Source organism: Haemorhous mexicanus, chromosome 5, assembly GCF_027477595.1.
Source record: "Haemorhous mexicanus isolate bHaeMex1 chromosome 5, bHaeMex1.pri, whole genome shotgun sequence".
NCBI lineage: Eukaryota > Metazoa > Chordata > Aves > Passeriformes > Fringillidae > Haemorhous > Haemorhous mexicanus.
In genome coordinates this window covers 41,242,843-41,258,160 of record NC_082345.1, presented here as the reverse complement: position 1 = coordinate 41,258,160, position 15,318 = coordinate 41,242,843, and the positions used below count along the sequence as shown (strand labels likewise).

Here is a 15,318-nt window from a genome sequence, read left to right as displayed (position 1 = left end):
AAATTTCTAGAATAGATAATATTTACAGTCTCTGTAGATTTTTTTGTATATAGTGGATCATTCTTTGGAGTTTTTTTCACTGTACTATGGCATTTCAATGCATGTGTGACTGCTGTTAATAGATTTATCCTTTGGCTTTCTTGAGTTTATTGTTTTGTAACATCTTGACAAAAAGGGAGGTAATAAGTACAATTCATTCAATATTAAAAAAAGTAATAAAATAAACAAGTAAGAAGTACCATAGGCAAGTAGAAAGTGAGATTGCAAATTTTATTTGCTTTATTAATCCATGACATTGCTGGGACATCCTCCCCTACTAAACACTTAAACATCCTACAAAGAGAAAAACCATCCCTTTCTTTAACTCCTCCCAACCTGTAGGGAGAAAAATTACATTAGCTGGCATTTGCACTTCTGCGTGGAGATGAGAAACTTTAACTAAATTCAGATCAAAGAAAAACTACACACTTGTTTTTTCTAAAGTCCTGCAGCAATCCTTGCCTTCAACAGAGAGCCCTGCCATGGGACAACCTTCTGCAAAACAGAAGGCCTTCGTCTCTTCCGTTTTCTCCTCCCTGAAACAGGTTTCTTAGGATGAGTGGACTGTAGGTATTAGGAAAGGAAACAATCACATTTGAAGTTACAGCCTCTTAGACAGATGGTTCAAATGTGACAAAAGACATTGACAGACAGAACTGTAGTTCAGGGAGACTCTGTGCAGTGCAGGAACTGTTTGCAGTGATTTTTATCACACCTTCCATCAGTATGACTGGAAAGAAGGTACACAAGTCGACACTCAGTTTTCAGTATATAGATTGCTCCAGCCAAGTCTGTGCCAAGATACCTATTCAGTGTTCTATCTAGCTGGAGAATGGAAATTTCTGATCTGGGGCATTTGACCATACTGTGGAGCTCAAACCAAACAGCCAAACTGTACTGTCTTCTGTGAGTCTGTCTTGGATGATTTTTCCTTGGATGAACCTTGGACCTACATTACAGGTGTAGGTCTGTACATAGGTCACACATGTCTCCAGTACTGCCTCCTGCTCTTCCTGATAAGACTTCCTGAATGGATCCTGGACTTGATTTGAAATCTCACCTTGGATGATGGTCACTGGTGTATGGCAAAGCTTGTTGCTATCGCCACCTGGCTCTGCTCTTGGCTGTGCCCTCATGGGTGACCTTGGCTCTCAGTTCATGATGCCTGGAGGAGTAGCTCTGCCCTGACACTGATGTGCAGCTCAGGAAGGAGCAAAGGGCTGGATAAAAATACTCTTTTAATATATCTTTTTCTTTCCCTCCCCCCCAGTCTTATTTATGACTCTGGATTTAATTCAATTTATTTATTCAATTTATTTCAGCTTTTAGTTTTAACCATGTAAATTATGCTTTCAGTGTTTTGTTGTTGCCTGACTCTTTAAAGTATTACACACAGCAAAATACAGGAGTACTTTGACAAAATAAATCTGTTGGTGATTAATTTTAGCAGTCAAATGTCTTTGTAACTATACTGCTATTATTTCTTGAAATGCAAGATGTCTAATCTGGTTAAGACAGCAGACTGTCATGCCAAGCACAGTCATTGTACAGGATTAAGAACTATAGGATTACAGATCCTAATTATAGACTCTTGTTGGTTTACTATGTCTTAATAGGTTGTTTTCAGCTTATGATTCCACTTGTCATCTCTTTTGCAGTCATGTTTTTAATAAATTTCTGATGCATCTTCTAATTTGTCAGACCTGTATTCTGATAGCACAGCCTGGATTCTATCTCATGTCAATATTAGCAAATTAAATAGTTTAAAGTTCAAGGTCCTTATACTGAACATCTCTGCTCTTTTGGGGTTTTATAACAAACTTTAAGTTATACTGCTGTTTGAGTATTCCACTTCTGGCACTTTGGTTTCTTGGTTTTCAGATTGCTTCCAGAAAAGCTATAGACGATGACTTTCTGTAGCCATTTTTCTGCCTGAACCCCATTGCAGGCAATGTAGATTTACATACTGGAAAATAATTTAGAAGTTATTAGTATTAATAGGTACTGTATTTTTACTTTATGAGGAATGGCATTGATACATTTGCCTTTGGATGTCATCTTTGTCATATTCTTTTGCTTTCAATGAACTTTTTGCTTGGTGGATGCCATGGGGAATGTGTCACAGAGAGCACTATTTGTCTGCGGCTATGTCCTGCAGGACTGGCCGAACAGGATTCTTTCACATTCAGTGGAAAGCTGTCAAGATAATTAAAGTTTCAATTATTGACTGGAATGCGGCCCAGATTCCTTAACCCATGAATGGGACAAGGTCTTGTTTACCTTAGATTTTTGCTCAAGTTCCTCACCATGCAGCATTCGATTCAGTTCAGCTGCACTAACAGCAAGGAAAGTACATGGTCCAGCTAATAGTGCTGTCATTTGAAGGGTATTTTTTGGCACTGTAATCAGACCAGCGGTGAAATGGATGCGTATTTATAGCAGCTTTATAACATTTTGCCTATCACCTTTAAGACATAGGACACACAGACCAGGACTTCAAGTGCACTAAGTACCATGCTTGTGTCAGGGTGGCAACGGGGACTGCTTAAGGCAAAACCAGATGAGACATCGTAGTAATTGCCCTTAATCAAGCTACTGGGGCTGGAAAAACACCTCTCCTTAGCAAGTGAGGCCTTTTATAGCTCTATATGTGGCCTCATTTCAGAAATTTTGTATGTACAGTTCAGTCTTTAATTACGAAATTATAAATACATTAGGGAGGCTTGGGAACTGATTTGGAACAGTGCATGCCCCATGAATGAAAACTGCTGGATAACCACCTGGCATATTTTTCATTTTCTCATTTTCAATTGTGCAATCCCATGCCTTTGTTACCGCATACCATTAAACACAGAATTATTAACTTCCTCGTGTTTTTCGCGGCAAAGGAACACTGAGGTCTGTGCTCACCTGCCCCTGAAGAGCAGCAATGTTCCAGTGTTTAACTCTCTGGCCCGCTGAGGAGCGGAGGCCCCGGCTCCCGGGCCCTTCGTTCCCTCGCCCCCGCCCCGCTCCCCTCACGGAGGTCACCCCCGCACCGCCGCTAGGGGGCGCCAGCGGGGCCCCGCACACCTGCCCCCCCCGCCCTGCTGCGGGCGCTGCGCCGCGCCGCGCATGCGCAGCCCGGCCCCGCAGGTCGGCTGAGGGGACGCGGCGGCGGCGGCGGCGGCCGCTCCTCTCTCGAGGCTCGGCAGGTACGTGCGGCGGGGGCTGCGCGGCCCCGGCCCCAGTCCCGGCTCCGGCTCCGCCAGTGGGAGCGTGGGGTGGCTGCCCGGGCTGTGGCTCCCCGCTAGTGCTGCTGCACCTGCCCGCCGACGCGTCTCCGGGAGCCTGTGCCCAGGCGGGCGGAGCAGGCGCCGCCGGGGAGCGCTGCCCCTAGCCGGGGCGCCGTGACCGGGCGCGGGCTGGTTGTGGCGGCTGTGGGACTCTGCCCGGAAGAACGTGGGGACAGGTGACGGCCCGGGCCATGCCGCTGTGCCCGTCTGCGGCGGGAGGGCGTCCCCGGATCCGTCGGGGCTTGCGTGGGCGCGGAAGGGGCTGTCGGCGGCAGGGATGCGCTTGTCCCCGAGTCCAGTCGCGGTCGAAGGCAAAACTGGGCAAAAGTAGTTCTCAGGAATCACCCCGGGAAGTGCCGGGGGCACCTGCCCCTGGGGTGGCAGCCGCGGCGGACAAAGAGCCATCGCACCCCCGGGGCCGGCCGGTCGGAGCAGCTGCCGTGCTCCCCAGGTAGCGCCTGTGCGGGGCCCCAGGGGAAGGGCGGCCCGGCGGCGGTGGCCGAGACGAGGAGAGGAGGGATGCGAGAAGAAGCTGAGCTAGTGCTGAACGCTTCGCCTTCGCTCAGGGAGCTCTCGGCCGGCGGGGCGGCAGGTGCAGATCGGGGAGAGCGCCGAAGGGGGCAGGGGGAGAAGCGGGGGAGGGCCGGGCAGGGCCCCTGGGGGGTTCGTAGGTTTTGCCCCCCTCGAGCGGTGCCGGAGCAGCGTGGGCAGGGACCGGAGTGGTGTTCTGCGCTGTGGGACAGTGGGGCTGCGCTCGCCTGTAGCTTTTGTGGTTGCTTTATGGTATGTCAAGCGATATTGAGGGTCATACTTAAGTCGCCGATAGCTCGTCTTGTAAACTGAAGTAGATAAGTAACATATTTGACTTTGCCTTTATTTCTAATGTAGTTATGTTGGATAGTAAGGCTCAGAAAGTAAATTTTGGTACAAGTTGATTTCAAGCGATGAGCTCTGCAGAAATTTGTGCTGCCAGAGTGCTGATGCTCCAGTAATTCCCCGAGGGTCACAGGGCTTTGGAAGTAGGAGAACAGAGTGACCAAAGCCTTAATGATACCGTCAGAGTTTATCTTGCTGACAAAAAGCTAAAGTGTTTTCATGAGTTTGAAAGTGTTGTCTGTTTTGTTTGCAGATAATATACTAAGTTTTATATTGGTTGCTGCGTTCCTTTTTAAGCATGTTCTTAGGAAGTCTCAAAAACAGTTATCTAAATAGATAAAATAATTAATCTTGTATAGACTTGCTGTAACTGAAATTATCAGCTTCTCTTTTGAAGCAGATGTAAGGTTATTCAGACTAGAAGTATGTATTGGCAGCTACCATCTGTTCAAATATTTGTATTGCTCACTGTAGGGCAAAACCTGAAATCTTATTGCTTTAGTATTTTTATTGTTGTTTCTATTATAGATCTGTTTAAAGAGTTTTTGGAAGGGTTAAAGTTGGCCCTTCTGTATTTGTCTCTTGGCAGTCATTCATCCGTTGTGCTTGGTTAATGTTACCTAGTGAGCAAAGAAGGATAAATAATTTACTGTTCTCATTATGCTTTTAATAAATAACAAATGGGAGTGCACCTCACAGCTGCAACTGGAATATCCATCTTGTTATGCTATATTTAAAAGGGGTATTTTTTTTCCACAGGAGAACAGAACAGTCACAAGAAGCATTTTGATTATAGACTGCAGCTTTCTTCATAGCTGTTATTGATTTGGTTTAAAAATTCATGTAAAATACCAAATGAGATGGTCACTCTCTGTTCCACTTAGGTTTATGGATTTTCTCAGAAAGGAGATGTGTACTTTGGATTTTTATTTTTAAGACCCTTTTTAATATGGCATATAAAATATTGTCTTACTGTAACCTGTCAAGACTTGTATTAGAGACTTTATTAGCACTAATTCACTAACAATTTTTTAATAAATTAAGAAAATGTTTCTTTAAATGCATTTGGAGGTACAATGTCAGGAAATTCATGGTAATTTTACTGAAGTTTACTTACTGAATATATTCAGTGTTAACTGAAAACGAGAGGATCTTTAGGTCCAAGTCTTGGCAAGAATGACACTACAGTCATTGTGATCAGGTTTAAACCTGAGATGGGTTTGTGAAATTGTTTCCAAGATAAGGCAGAACAACGCTCTGCTTTAAAAAGAACAGGAACTGCAAAGAGAATCATATTTTCATTTTAATTAACTTGGTTTGAGAGTCTTTGTTAACAGAACAGCATTCTTTGAATGTTTGTTTACAATGAAAGTTAGGGTGTTCTTTGCCTTTGCAAAGCACTGACTTTTCACTCTAGGAAGAGGTGTACTATCTCCCAGACTCTAAACCATGTTTATTTATAAGTTTCACAAGCGCTTCATAAATATAGGTCATTGAATCTTGTGTGCTGCTTGTTTCTGTAAGAGAGACACTTGCTGTACCTATATTTTTCTAGTTGAAGATATACCTAAAAAAAGTTTTTAAAAGAGATTTTTTTTTTATCATCAGTTCACCACAACAAAAATCATTGTAACTTCATAAAATCCTGCTATCAAGTAGACTGTTTCTTTTAAAACAGTGCAAAATAGTGTTTTCAATGTATAAAGGGAGAGTAAAAATAGATCCACATCATAGTATTCTATGACAACAGTAGAGGGAATGCAGTAGAAAAATATTCTCACATTAAACCAAGTGTGTTTCTGCTAGCTGTTAAATTCTGTAAACTTGCTGAACTTACACCTTACCTTCCATTTACTGTCTTGCCTAGTTTATCATTTGTTGGTAAATACATCATGTGAGGTCACTTGAAAATAAAATAAAAGTAGAATATGTAAAGACTGGAATAGTCCAGTGATTTCTTTTCTCTCATATCTTACTGGCTAAAAAAAAAAATTAAAAAAATAAAAGCTTTGTTTTGGGTTCCTGGAGAAGAAATTTCTATGACAATTGCAAGATTTTAGGACTGGGAATTATTTTTTGCAAACCTTAAAGGAATTCCTATGCCAAATCTTGAATTGTGTTCATGCAATCAACTGGCATTGATAATGGTATTTAAACTTGCTTGAAATCTCTGGTTAACCTTAAATATAAAACAGTTTAGGAAGAAAATTTACCGCACTTTGTCTTGTGTCTATATCTCTTGAATATCTTATACTGGATAGATATAATTGAATTAGTTTTGGACTTGAAATTATTGCGTGTATTTGCCTTACAACAATTTAAATTTAAAACCACCTATTTGCATCTGATAGGTTTGAAGTAGCAGTACTTAACTGAACTGCTTCTTTAAAAGGTGTTCATTAATCCACTATTCTTAATTCCCTACTGAGTTCTTTAGAGTTTAAAACATATTATATTCCAGGCTCTGCAATGCCACATACTTCAAAATTCTTTTTCCCTAAACCCACTGAGAAGAATGCAGGTCCACTGGTGGGCTAATGGCAGTCGTTTTGAGGAAAAATCCACTTTCCAGACCCCCTCCCAAATCAGCTGAAGCAGATGTTGGAGTCTAATAAATGAAGTCTTTGAGTTACATATTAAAGGCCTGCTGCATGGAGGTTAAACCACTGTGGCTAATGGGCACATTCTTTTGATAAATACTAACTAGAATTTGCTCTTGGTGATAATGTTTAGAGGTGTTAACTTTCTTCCTTAAGGGATTTTTTTTTTCTTCCTACTCGAGCAGGTAGTCATTCTGTTATGATTGTACTCTTTTACTATTAAAGCTGAAAATGAGATTACTGATGTGTGAAATTTTTGGCGTTGGCATTGCTTTTAAATGGACTATAGCAGTCAGGAAATTGTTCTGAGTTGTTATCTTCAAAGTGTCTGGTATTCAAAAGCAATCTCTGAAAGACAAACTCCAAAGTTTGTGGGAGGTGGTTTTCAACAATTTTTTTTCGAAAGGAAACAAACCTTAACAAATTACTGGCTTTCAGGGAGCTTTGTAGTATTTAGTTATTGAGTGCTTTGATTCAGACAAGTAGTTAAACCCCTCTTAGAGTTATAACAGAAAAATTAGGTATAAGCATTTTGATTTGACTGCTGTTAAAAATGTTTGTGGTTCTCAATTTCTGTTAAAAGCTTTAGGAAGTGTTGAACCAACTGTCGTTAAACTGGTTTCTTTGTAGTACATTTTAGTTTACTATTAGACAAAATAACAGATTTGAGCATAGTTTCCTCATGTAGTTGTGGTTAGTCAGCAGTGTAGGTGAGGCAGCGAAGAGGTAATAAAAAGTGGCATTTGTCAGCTCCCTTCAAATTTGCATTATTTCCAGGTGAAAGCATAAGGAAATGAATTATTTTGTTGCTTCATCCTGATTTATTACAGTACTTGACATTTTTATGTGATGCTAATTGCATAGTATCAACTAAGAAAAAAATAATCACATTTAGTAGGCACAAATGTGATTCCAAGCCTTCACCTTATATTAATGTAGTAGGAGAAATACTAAGAAAATTAATTATTTTATTTAACATGTGTGCTGCCCTGAAATGTAAGAATATCAGCTTTTGTTCACAGTAGCAGAATTACTACTGAGTGCTGTGTCAACAGTGTGTGGTTTTTTTGCACACAGTCAGCTTGGCTCCTGGTGAAGCTCTCAGCTTACCATTTGCTTCATGTTCCTTCACAGCAAGGCTGTTCATCGCTGCCTTAGTCAATAATCCAAATCCTTCCTGCAAGCCTTTAGGAAGCCTCTAATCTTCAATGACACTGAAATTTAATATGCATTTTTAATCCTTCTCCTTTTGGTTACCACTACTTTGAAGAGTTCTTTCCCAAGAGAGAGCTTTTAGTTTTACAACCACCTGGCTTTTTGCATGTATGTTTGGTTTCATGAATGTGTAATGTGTCTTCATAATGGTGTTGGTGAGTCTTGAAACTGAGATACTTAATATGGGCTCCTTTGTCTTATCTGGGTGGTGAACCCAGCTTCTGCCTAGTGAGAAGTAATCTTAGGAAGGAAAAAAGTTGTGACTGGAAAGTGTTTTACACAGATGGTTTGCTTATGAGTGCCCATTTGACAGGCTATGGGAAAAATATAGCTGAGGGATTTTATTTTCAGCTCTTCCAGGAATAACTTGTATAACTTTTAAAACTTTTTTACTTCCTCTATCAGAAAGAGCTTGTTTTTGCATAGCTGAGAAAGTTATGCATGGATTTATTTACTGTTTAGGCTGAGGTCAATATTTAATGTATAAGCTGAGTGATAGTCTTGTAAATATCCTAATCTTTTTGGTTTGGACTCTTTTTTACTGTTAAAAATACTGCAGGATACAGGCAGATTAGGTGGAAAAGCTGTAGAAAAGAATTAAGTGGAACATTTCTCAGAGGAATGGGACCATGTAGGTAGGATAGATTCCTCCCATCCATCCCCTGAACATATTATTTTGCCAGGGTAGATTGATGTGATGGTCCAGAGGGACAGTTAGAAGTGCATTTGAATATTTGAAAGATAATAAGTAGGCTTTCAATTGTTTTTTCTCTATGTGAGCCAGCATGGCCTTCTAGGCTTCAGAATGTAGATGAATTTGTGTCTGTTATCACAGGTATATGGAATGGTGCATCATTTAACCTGTTGCTTACTCTGTGTACTTAAAGTATTTGCTCCAAACAGACAGCCCTAATATTGGTACAGAAATAGTAAGATAAGTGAAAAAACAATAAATAAGCTTTTCTTGAGCCTTTTTTTTTTAATTCTTGGAAAAGGCTAAGTAGCATTTTTTAAAAAAACAGGTTTTTGAAAAAAACCTTGCACAGCAAAGTTCAGCCAGTGGTACTGGTGATATGAAGTTCCATGATACCGCTACTGAATATCAAGGCAGACTGTGAGTTTTAAGAGTAACTAGCAATGACTAGCATCTTTCAAACTTGGAATACCAACTAGTCAACAGCAAGGGAGTATGTGGCAGAAGTTCTGCTTTGGTCTGTTTCTGTTTTGGTCTCAGGTGGGTCTCAATTTCTGCTTCTGTTGTATGGATTTGGGTGCACTTTCCTAGGTGCTGAAGAAAAGACAAGGCATCCAGGCAGCCATTCTGCATCCATGTTCAGAACCTGTGTCTTTTGTTAGTTGTGAAGACTGGAATCCAAAGTATCAGGAATTTTAAGTGGCAGGTTGGTATTGTTGCCAGTATAGTGGTGCTGGGTATGGCTGGCTTGGTGGTCAAAGAAGAGGACAGTGGTGGGAACAAAGAAAGGGAAACTGTTTGTGTAGATGTGACCCTGACTTTTAGATCTGTGACATGGGTCTTTTTCAGCTGGTGTGATGAACTATAAAGATGACAGTATTTTTGCTTATTAAATGTAAAACAATTATGTAGTAATTGCATTGTAGAGCTGAAAACATTCTTGAAATTAAACTTTGAAGAAATGTCCTGTAGCTGTGTCAGTTCCTTCATTTTAATTTGTCTACTTAACTGGCTTTATCATCATGTAGAGCATGTAATTGTAAGGTTTCTAATACTTAAGAACTGTAGGGAAAACAAACAGCAATATTTGCCAAAGTTACTTAAAAATAAGCTTTTCATCTCTGATATAGGAAAGCTTCAAAGCCCAAAGTGTTTTTCTGTGTAAATCATATTTGTGCAACTGCTTTTGATAGTTCAAAATAAAACAAATTTCTGCATAAAGTCTTCTGCAGAAAAGGAACCTGAAACAAAAACGTTCCATTTTGTTCATGTAAGGTCCTTTTGTTTCTTAGAGGGGGTGAATTTTTTCTTTTCTTTTTTTTCCTTTCCTTTTTTTTTTTTTTTGAGCAATTAACATATTCTTGCTGTCTGAATGGTTGAATTTCTCCTACATGTATCTGCTGATGTGGCAAAGCTCTGTGTTTCACGCTGGTGTATACACACCACAATCCTTGAGATGCAGAACTGTTTTGAGTAGTGTTCTTTGAGTTTAAGGTGACCAGAAAGTCTTAATTTAACAAAAACATTACTTCATATGTAATTTTGGGATTCTGTTCTTGATGTCTTCCTGTGTGTTTTGTGAAGTAGCTAATGAAGTGGATGTACATGTAAGTTGATGGCATCCTCTCTTCATGGGTATGACCATCATCTTTCTAGATCTTCTTCCTGCCTTGTCTTTTCAAGTGTAGGATCCAAGCAACTTTCTCTGTAAACTACAATGTATTATTTTGTTTAGATTTTTTTTGCACATTAGGTAACTTTTTGAGCACTTTCTCTCTTATGTATTTATGTAATGTGGAAAAGGTGGGGTTTTTTTGCAGTGAATAATCAGTGCTAAGTAATTCCTTCACAAATTTCTTCATACTCCTTCCAACATACAGCTTTGAATTATGCAAAGATTTTTATAATCTCTGAGAAATTGCTGGAAAGTAGGACTTGTAAAAATCATGTGTTGTACATGTTTTCTGTTGGTTTTATGAAAACCACATGTAATTAAAAAATAAATAGAAAGATTGTCAGTGAAATTGCCAATTCATAGTACTTTTTACCTATAATATATTTTTTGTGTACTTGTTCACAATTGTCATGTTCACTTAATCATGTGATGTATTAAATATACGCCATCATACTTCATGAAAAATCTTACTAGCAAAGTCTGTCATTTCAGTTAACTGTTAAAAGATCAGATGAGTAATTGAGCCAAAACCACTATGGATTGTAATTTATTTAAAGGTTCACTAATTTCTGTCCTGGATTATTTGCTTCATTGAGATGAAAAGTGGAAGTTTTAGGTTTAAAAATTTTTCTTTTCTTCACTGATTCTCCTGTCTGCCACTCTTTCATGAATGAAATATGTTTGTTTTGATATGAAACAGCTCTAGATTATATTAAGAATGGCATTGTTTTATGATGATGAGTATGTTCTTCATTTCATTATCCCATTTAGATGCAGAGTCTGCTGTTAGATCTTCTGGACTTAGCAGTACAATGGGTGGGAAAAAACATTTTTTTTGGTTGAAGTTCATACTTTTGCTGGAGTGGTTCACAGTTTCTATTCTATCACAAAGTATTCTGAACATATTTGAGTGAACATATTTAAAATTCATATAGCTGTCAGATATATTTAAGTATTTCCTGTTTACTTTCTGATAATGTGACTATTTCATTTAGGGATTCATATAATGAGGCTTTTATTATGGCCAGTGACCCCTTGGAAGGCTTTCATGAAGTGAACCTCGCTTCGCCTACTACACCAGATCTTCTTGGAGTAAATGAGCCAGGGACTCAGGAGCAAACTACCTCACCCAGTGTAATCTACCGCCCACATCCTTCTGTTGTGTCCACACCAATCCAACCCAATGCATTAAATGTTTCTGACCTTCCTACACAACCCGTTTATTCATCTCCCAGACAGCTGAATTGTGGAGAAGTATCAGGTGTCAGGTAAATGCCGAGTGTCTTTTTATTTAAATTGTTGATGTTTCTTGCATATAAACTATTTGCTTCATTAAAGATACAGTTTCAATATTATTTACAATGTTGCAATATTAAATTGTGTCCATAATTATACATTCAACATCACTACTGCCACTTCTAAATTACTTACTCTCAATGTATTTTATAAATAAAAATTATATTGCTCTCTTTACAGCATCAATGTTACCGACGCAGTACTTTGTTCTACCTCTGGACCCCAGAGTGGGTCATTCAATCACAGTAATGCCAGGAAGGAGAGCAATAACGTGGAGAGAGAGCTTTTGCAGGGTACTACAGTAGCAGATGTTGCTGAAGGAAATGAAGATATTTTTGGGTTGAGTACAGACAGTTTATCTCACTTACGGAGCCCATCTGTACTGGAAGTAAGAGAAAAGGGCTATGAGCGATTGAAAGAAGAACTTGCAAAAGCTCAGAGGGTAAGGTTCGTTGTCTTGTTTCCTCCCTCTTTTTCTCTCTTCAAAGTGTTTCTAATATTGCAGAACGATAGATAGATAGGCCAGAAGGTGCTCATTTGAAGTCTGTTCATTTCTTATAGATTTATTATGAAGTAATTATTTTATGTAAAATTTTCTAAGTGCAGTGCTGATGTCTTAGAATTATTCTTTGATAATTTTTTTTTTTTCTAGTGCTGCTGCTGCTACTTAATCATGGAAGCTTTTGCTGCAATATCTGGTTAAACACACTCTCTTTTTGAAATGTAGGCTTTCCTTCATTCTGACATTTGAGAATAGGGGTAATTTTCTGTCATTCTGTTGTTACTGAATAAGTATTTATAGACACTGATTATATATCTTTCGAGTCTTCTTTCCTCTAGAGTTTAAAAGTGTAGCATGTGTCATGGAATTTATAAATGCTTTAGAAACAGGAGTGTTTCATAGGGGAATGCTTGCATAGGAAAGAAGCAGTAAAAATGCCTCTGATGTTCTTTAGAGTACTGTTACACTACACTTCAAATTGAATATGGATACCTTTGAAGACACTGTGTCTCAATTCATTAATATTTGTAAAGCGCTTTGTCTTGTTTGGATGGATGGTGCTATATAAATGCAAAACCATTATTTTATCATTTTAACATTTCTCTGTGCTTAAGTTTTTGAGTAGATTTTGTGCTATTTGTATCTGTGCCCTTTCTCCTCCTCTAGGTGACTCCATTCTTGTTTCAGTTTAAGCTCATCTTGTGTTTGAACTTGCTACCCTCTGTTACCTTATCTTGTTGGATGCAGTCATCATTACTGTCATAGCGAACCTTAACTATGGATTCAGACATTGCTTTTTCTGTTGTTGTATTGCTGAGTAGTGACTTCCTTTGCTAATGTGTGTGTTTAGCTTTTGGCCACTGAAAGAAACCATCAACCTGAGCTAAACTTGAGGACATTGCATGTGAATATATAATCCTAGCAGTTAAATTTGGAACCCTAGAAAATAAGAACAAATTAACATCTAAACTTGAGAAAAGCTCTTCTTTACAGTGTATGAAATTACAGCTCACATACTTGAAAACCACAACTTGGATCTGCTGTTGATAGCTTGGAATGATCTAAAAATCTTATTCCAGTGTATATCACTTTGTCTCTTAAAGATGGAAATGTTTCCTATTTCACTCTAAAATTTGTTAAGCCTGTTCTTAAGGAAGTGGCATGAAGGCTGCTAGGACATACTTAACTGCATGTTATATGTTTTCGAGCTCTTTGTGTGGTCTTAACAGAAGCAATTCAGCACTAACTTGAGACTGTTGATGTCAGAGGTCTTGCTAATTCTCAATCCTTTATGTGATTCTTACCAGTGTTACACTGGAGAGGTAACTTGCTTTGCTTGTCTTTCTAAACTTGCACTGTTTCGGAATTGCTTAGTCATGGCAGGGGTCTGTACAGACTCTACAGCCATAAACCTATTCCTTCCATTATACCCACTTTCTTCCTCTTCCTGCATGAGGACTACTTTTTCCTATCTCTAACTCATCTCTGATATCTTTCCTCCAAAACTCATGGCTGTTCACATAATGCTGTATCCTCTCTGTGATATTCATATGTCATGCAATCTTTAAACTTCTATTTCCAAGCACACTCACTTCTGTTGATGAGAGCTCAGTTCAAGCCCTCTAGGGATGTAATGAATAGGTTGTGTCTTTGTATAACTGGCTGTCTTTTGTGTAATGGCTTTAAATTCTCTGTAATTCTCTGTGCTGTTTACTAGTGAGAAAAATGAGAATTACAATTTGCACTTGAAGCTTATTGAGCCTGGAAGCTTTACAGGCTACAGAGAGTGAACAAAGTAAATGCAAATTTGCTATTTTGCATTTTTCATTTGTTCCAAATTTCCTGCTCAAACTGTGTGCTATTGTACTATACATTAAAGATTGTTTTGATTTTGTTGCAGTTGTGATCAGAAAGGGAACTAGAAAGGAAAATGAAACTTTAAAGTTTAGGGATCCACTGATTTTTTTCACTTTGCTTGGAGTGCAACTTTTTTTCTTAAAGTGCTGTCAGTTTTTTTTTATATTAGAAAATGTATGTATGCCATGTATTTGTTAGACATTTCAATATGGTTCCTGAATAAATTATTTCAGTAATAGAATAAGTATTTTTTTCCCTGCTTTGTTGTGTGCCTTGGATTTCTTAAGACTGTAGACTTCTTAAAATGAAAGGTGTTGTTGGCAAGATTGTTAAAAAAAGTCTTTCAAAGGTTTGTGTCTTGATGAGAGAAAAATACACTTTCTACTTCAATCTAGATCAGTTGCAGCATCAGATCATGTCATAAGATTGGGAGGGAAGGCTGGGTCAGAGGTTAATAGCAGTGCTGAATTCTGTACTAATGGGGCATTTACGGTTTTATGTTTGCCTTAAAACGCTCCCTTAATTAAAATTATAGATTTTTTTTAATCTCCGAGACCATTCAGATAATTTTTTGCTTATTTTTTCCCTGAAGTCATAATTTCTGGCTATATGCTAAAAATGGAGATGAGTAGTGTTTGCTTTAGATCATCTGAACCCTTCTTGTTTCACTAATCTTCTAAAGCAGCATCAGGGAAATGGAGAAGGTGTTAAAAGACTTAGTGATTGTAATGCCTGGGACCTTATGCCCTCATGTCTCTATGCATTTCTATGCATTTTTGTTTTCTTGGCCACGTTTGCATTGAGCTCTGTCACTGTGGCTATCCACTGTAAGTCAACCACAGGTAGACAGCCTCCCAGAGAATAGTGATGGTATTTTGATACATCACTATATACATTTGATACATGGTATTTCTTGATATAAAAATTTAGTGGAGTCCTAACCAGCATACTGCATGTGTTTTGGATAGCTTACATGTAGTTTCTGAGCTTTAGCATTTCATAGTCATGTTTTTCTTGAATTTTTGTGTGATTTGACCCAAAACTATTTCCTTGTCAAAGAAACAGATGTTTTAGCCTTCTTTGATGAGGAAAGAGCAGTCTGCCAGAGGTGCTGGTAGCAACATGTTCTGTTTCCATGATTTCCATGGTCTTTTAGAGTAATATCTGTATAATCAGTAACAAGTAAAACCATCTTTGACTTTCTGTAGTAAAATGTGAATTAATTATATTTTTCTAGTACAGTAAAATTGATTTGTTTTCCCACAATACACTAATTCTTTTGGAAGAGG

The 15,318-nt window shown here is 38.6% G+C and overlaps 1 protein-coding gene across 2 annotated transcripts in view; it reads left to right on the top strand.

Moving 5' to 3' along the window:
* The first annotated feature begins 3,150 nt into the window (after window positions 1–3,150).
* Window positions 3,151–15,318, top strand: part of RAB3IP (RAB3A interacting protein) — a 32,876-nt gene continuing 20,708 nt past the window's right edge. The window contains exons 1-3 of one of the 2 annotated variants that reach the window (XM_059846927.1): window positions 3,151–3,233; window positions 11,370–11,642; window positions 11,851–12,112. In XM_059846927.1, coding sequence (XP_059702910.1) covers window positions 11,395–11,642; window positions 11,851–12,112 — 510 coding nt within the window. In that variant the 5' untranslated portion in view covers window positions 3,151–3,233; window positions 11,370–11,394. Of the gene's footprint in view, window positions 3,234–11,369; window positions 11,643–11,850; window positions 12,113–15,318 lie in introns of those variants that run through there. The other variant, XM_059846928.1, reaches the window with a different exon arrangement.